This window comes from Nicotiana attenuata, chromosome 1 (genome assembly GCF_001879085.1).
Source record: "Nicotiana attenuata strain UT chromosome 1, NIATTr2, whole genome shotgun sequence".
Classification (NCBI taxonomy): Eukaryota; Viridiplantae; Streptophyta; class Magnoliopsida; order Solanales; family Solanaceae; genus Nicotiana; species Nicotiana attenuata.
Window position 1 is genome coordinate 12,283,319 of NC_031989.1, and position 6,073 is coordinate 12,289,391.

General features: G+C 47.1%; 1 protein-coding gene across 1 annotated transcript; it reads right to left on the bottom strand.

Annotated features, from left to right (window-relative positions):
• On the bottom strand, positions 903-1,940 carry LOC109233067 (fibrinogen- and Ig-binding protein-like). The gene is made up of 2 exons (XM_019398823.1): positions 1,734-1,940; positions 903-1,655 (listed from the first exon to the last, which is right to left on the bottom strand). The coding sequence occupies exons 1-2, from the start codon at positions 1,938-1,940 to the stop codon at positions 903-905; spliced, it is 960 nt and encodes a 319-aa protein (XP_019254368.1).

Sequence of the window (6,073 nt, forward strand, 5' to 3'; positions counted from 1 at the left end):
AAGTGCCTTCGCCATCAAAATTTGACAGTTCGACCTCTCTACGAACTGGGACTCAGGCTAAGTGCCTTCGCCATCAAAATTTGACAGTTCGACCTCGCTCGAACTTGGACTCAGGCTAAGTGCCTTCGCCATCAAAATTTTGAATATTCCCTCTGAAGTCATCACATGAGTTTTATTCTTCCGTATTATTGAGTTGGTTGATCATGTCGTGCTGCATTATCACCTATTTATTCCTTGTTGCTATTTGTTGTTTTTACTTTCCATTGGTAACGTTATATTGTTATTCTTTCCATGTTTAACTTTACGTTGATTTGTTAGCTTTATACAATCCATGTTATTATGTACAATTCGACCTCGCTCGAACTGGGACTCAGGCTAAGTGCCTTCGCCATCAAAGCTTGACAGTTCGACCTCGCTCGAACTGGGACTCAGGCTAAGTGCCTTCGCCATCAAAGCTTGACAGTTCGTCCTCGCTCGAACTGGGACTCGGGCTAAGTGCCTTTGCCATCAAAATTCGACAGTTCGACCTCGCTCGAACCGAGACGAGCTTTCCTCTCAAAAGGTTCATAATGAAACCCACGACCAGAAACTTTCATCACATAAGGGGAATCAGGGACTCATTTGACGAAGCCCCCACCACGCGACTGGATTGTAAGCCACCAGAAAACTGAAATGTAAAGCAAGAAGCGAAGAATTCTTTATTCACGAAGTCAGAAATTCGGGCTATTGCCGCTTACATCTGGTCCAGGCCAGCCAACTAAATAAAAAGACAACAAACAACGAAACACAATTTTCTCTCACTCGGCGCCAACACCGTCGTTATCATCATCACCATTGGCGTCCCCATCAGCTTCGGGTGTCGCCACATCATATCCACAGTTGGCTCGAGCCTCACGATCCTTCTAACACGCCTCCTCGAAAGCTGCCTCAGTCATGGTCCCTGCCTCCCATAAGTTCTTGAAAATATCACGTTGAGCTTCAGCATAGACCCAGAGTTCATGAGCTTGGCGGGGAACAGCGACACGGGATGATCCAGCCTGGGCCCTCAATCGCTGATTCTCCTCCTCCAAAGCCGCAACCCGATCTGACAAGACTAAGGCCTCCTGGTCAACCGCGCCAATCCACTCCTCGAGCCTCGCCTCCCTAAGGGCTGCAGTAGCTCTCTCCGACTCTCGCTCGGACTCATGTACACGAATTGCCGCCTCTAAGGACGCTGCCCTCGTCGAAGCATCCAACGATGCCCTCTCCATGCGCTTCAAATCGGCAACATTGCCTTCCAGCGCAGTCAACTTCCCGCTCCACTCGGCGTTCATCTCCGCTGCTCTGGCCTGGCTCTGCTCAATTTCCAACTGCATTGCTCGTAACTTGCCCTGTATGTGCTCGCATTCCGCAGCGACCCCTTTGCCCACCTCGAGCTCCTCGTCCTTGAGGCGGATTTGCTCTTCGAGCTCGCTCTTGCTGCGAAGCGCCTGCATTAGCTCCTGGTCCCTCTTCTCCAACTCCTCGCCCAAAGACCGGTTGCGGGGATCAGTCCTTAACCGTTCGTACAACTCACGACACCCATCGCGATAGCGATGGTATTTTTCCAGCATCTGCAAGAAGATCCTCGATCGGACATTGGCTCTGCGAATTTTCTCTACCTCCAACATGTACGTCTGCAAAACAGGAAAGCAGTTAAACTAATGCTCATTCTGCAACAAAGGAGAAACAAATCGAAGTCAGTTATAACATACCCGTAAGCCCATTACAGCTACTTGGTCCATCACTTCGACATCCGAAACATTCCTCAGGGACTCGTTCTCGGCCTCCGAACACAACAAGCTGAATTGTGGTACCAAGTTGCCTCCTTGCATCAACAGGTTCACGTCGGAGAGGATCTCAACGAGACGGGCCGACCCCTCCGCATTAACCACCGAGCGAGTAATGCCTTCCTCAAACATCCGAATATCATCAGGGTCCAAGTTAGACTCAGACTCGTACTCGTCGATCACTACACTCTTTCCCCCCTCTGCTGCCGACGGTGTGGCACGACCTGCCGAGGACGGTAACGGCGCACTCGAGGTCACGACGGCAGCATCAGGGGTCCGATTCTACTCTACAGCGAGATGTCCTACGTTATCGGCAGCGAGAACTCCTGATTGGGTCGCTACACCAGCAGAATTTTCCTGGCTCTGACTGGTGGAAATAGCCCCGACCATCTGCTCCCCCTCAGCGGTAAACGTCGCAACAACACCTTCCTCTGGGTTTGCTGGGGGTGAATCCAAGTTGATCACTGCCGGAGGGACCATCTCAAACCATACCCTCCGCCTCTTCGATGGCCCTTCTTCCTTCACGGCTGATGGCGAGTCGTTCTGAGGACGGACGGTACCAGACCGACCCTCCTCTGGAGATATAGTCTGGGTCGGAGCGGCCAAAGCCACAGATTCTACCGATGCCTCCCTCGACGGACGGGCTGCAGGTACTGCACTGATACGAGTGGACGCGGACGGCCGACGGAAAGCTAACTGAGGAGCCCTGACTCTGCGAACCCTCCCTGGCCATGGCAAACAATACTCTAAAGGTAAGATCGAAACGAAAGAGAACGGGTAAAAAATAAGGGCGCTATCTCACCTGTAAGGGGCCTACGTCCGAATCTCATATGAAACGTCGACCATGTGCGAACTCCCGTTGTATGGGGAAGAATGGCCTCGACCCATTCTCGATCCCCTCCAGTGGAGGCGGGGGTAACTTCTCGGCTGCAAAGCATCGAAATAGATCAATATTTACAGCATGAGATATAAAGAAAGCGAGGCCAAAGTGGGTACTCCACTAGTCAAGGACGAAGACTTACGAGCAAAATTCCACACTTCTGGAAACCCAGTTGGATCACCTACAAGGTGCTCGGTCCGCACGTAGAAAAAGTTATCAAAGAAATGACGATTGGTCCTGTCGTCCATCTTGACCACTAAACCTTTCGACCCTCGAGGACGCGCGTGGATCATAGTGCTGCGAATCTTTTGGGAGCGAACAGGCTGAGCACGTGTCTCAGAGTGACCTCCCGACCGGCTAGCTCCGCATACTTGATAAACATGAGGAACAGCTTGTACAGGTAAGGAGAGAGTTGGGCAGGAAACACCTCATAATAGCGGCATAAATCGACCACCAACATTGGAAGCGGAAGTGTGTACCCCACTAGGAAGGGGTAAGCATAGAACGAGCAGAACCCGGGACGGTCGATCTGGACCCTATCTTCTCTCTTTGCCGGCACCATCTTGACATAATCAGGAATACCCCATCGTGCCCTTAAATCCGCTATTCTGATCTCCCCTATAAGGGGAGGAATATTTACCTCCTCCGCACCACCATCAGCGCTGAAATCCACCACAGCCTTCCCCGAGCGGGATAAAATTTCCTCTACTGAAGGAACATCTTCGCACTCCATCGGGTCTACGTCTCCGTCTGCCGGAGCAGGGTCCCCGGCCGTCGGAGAGATAGCCGAAATATTATCGTAAGAAGAAGTTCCTGTCATCTTTAACTCACAAAAAGAGGAGGGAGGAACTTTGAGGAAGAAGCGAGAAAGCCCAAGATTGCCGCGAGCAAAGGAGTCAAGAAGAGCTCAAACTAATAGAAAGGGAGATATTCTGGGAATTCTCTCGAAGATGAGCGATAAAGTGTGAGAAACGAGTGACAAACCCCTCCAATTTATAAGACACAAATTCTCCAGGGCACAAAAACCAACGGTCGCCGCCAGAACCTGGCCGGGCATAAAATGATTCAGCTCCTTGGGAACATGCGCCAATGTGACCGCTTGTACAAAGCTACGTTTCATTTATCAACCGGCTCTTCGGTTTCGAAACCGTCGTGACGGCATAAGAATATTAGAAAGATGCCTCCGGGCAGTTTCGAAATTCATAACGCGACCAAAGAAAAACACGCGGATCTGACTCCCTCCATGATTACGTCACAAACATTATCCGTTCGCCGAGGTCGGTAAGATACAACCCCGACGAACGGAGGGACTAACTGTATTGGTCAGAATCTGACCACGCGACCATAGCAGCAATGATCCCGTCCCGACCGCCCTGCAGCAGTAATCAACGAACTCGACTTTACCTAATCGATGTTATTTATGACATGAGCGTCGAGGTCAAGGCCTCCCCATGAGGGAAGGTCACCTCCCCGACCCGGCCCGAACAAAATATGATAAGCATGAGAAGTTTTGAGCTATAAATAGAGGGCAGAAGAACCCCTTAAAGGGGGAGGGAATTCGGAAAAACAGGGGAGAACTCCATGAAAGAGAGAGAGAGAGAGAGAGAGATTCCACCTCCAAGGAGGTAGAAAGAATTTGATTGTAATCTCCTAAACCTCTTCAAGGAGAGGCAGGCCGAATTTCTATAATCAATAAAACCTCTCAGGTGTCATTTCAATTGATTTTTCTATCTTTATGATTATATTCTTTGATCCAATATTAATTAAGATTGACTACGATTTACCCCTTCATCTATATTGATTGATTTGCTTAATAAGTATTAAACAACTTTTGAGTCAAACAGTAAATAGTTTACATTTGATCTCCGTTATACTATTCAAATAAAAATACCTAGGGTTATTAAACTCATCACACAAAAATAAATTGTTATGCATGCACTTGATGAAGCTCTTTTGAAGTTTGGTCATAGTATTTGAATCAAAATTTGCAGAAAAATTGCGGAATAAGGCATCCCCGTAATCTCTAGAGTTAATACAATTGAATCTAATCGCCAATCCACAATGTAGTTTTCCCTCTTAAGATGCCCACAAGAAAGATATTTTCCAATGAATGTAAATCTAAATGTCTCGCGCGATATGATATTAGAATTTAGAATTGGAGAACGTTGTGGATGGTTCTCCTTCGTAACCTAGGCGATTTACGAGGATCTTGCTCCTCTTGATATGTTAAACAAAAAAGGGTCATATATACCCTTATACTAGTGAGAATAAATATATCTACCCTCCCTTTTAATTTTTGAATATTTAAATTAATTTTGTACCTATATATGCTAAATAATAACCTAATCTATATCTATATTATTATAAAAGTATGAATACAATATCAAGTGACCAAAATTGTCACGCTCCAAATCTAGGGAGGTGTGGCCGGCACTCGGTGCCATATTTGGCCCGAGCGTACCACTCTGTAACTGTGAACTCTAGGGGGTAACCCTCAACTTAGGCCGACGAGGCCTACCTGCAAGCTGACAATGCCAATCAAGGTCGACGAGGACAGCATGAATGTCTACAACCAGCAATACCAAACTAACAAGTACACAGGAATGGCAAGGCCACAATACTGATATATAAAATATACAGGACTCATCTACAAGCCTCTAGAGATAACTGAACTGTATCATAGTCGGGACAGGACCTCGACCTACCCATCAAGCCTGTATATATAAAATGGACTCCAAGGTCTAGACCAGGTAACTCCGAAGAAGTGGAGCTTACCAACCAAGCTGATGTTTGACTCTATATACTGGGAAGGTCTATCCAGCTGTGTATCAGGACCTGCAGGCATGAAATGCAGCATCCCTGACAAAAGGGACGTCAATACGAAATAATGTATCGAGTATGCAAGGCAACAGAATAACTAAAAGTTGAAACTGAACTAATAATACAATAACTGAAAGTAACTGTGAGTCAAAGATAATTTGAAGATATGCTTACCTACCGATATTGACTCAACTCTCTCAATATAGTAAGTAAAATAGTTGTTCGGCCCTATAAGGCTCGGTACGTATAACTGCTCTACCGTAGTAGGCTCACTCATAGGTGCTCGACTATACTAGGCTCTGTATCTCTGCCATTCTGGGCTCTCTCATAGGCGCGCAGCCACAGTAGGCTCACTATGTAACTTACCATCTAATATGAGGTTGCCTAATAGGGGCGTGCCCACCGATTATAGCTCGATGGTGGTGAAAATACTGTAATACTGCCCAATAGGGGTGTGCCCACCGATTATAGCTCGATGGTAGTGAAAATACTATAATACTATATATACTGCTCTGCTCTCTTGACTAGAAGAAGACAATACTTAACTGAATATAATATCTCGATA

Bases quoted from the DNA above. Each gene is read 5' to 3' on its own strand.
- LOC109233067 (XM_019398823.1), bottom strand. From the start codon at position 1,940: ATGTTTGAGGAAGGCATTACTCGCTCGGTGGTTAATGCGGAGGGGTCG. The intron at 1,656-1,733 runs GTATGTTATAAC...CCTGTTTTGCAG, and splicing joins TAGCTGTAATGGGCTTACGG to ACGTACATGTTGGAGGTAGA.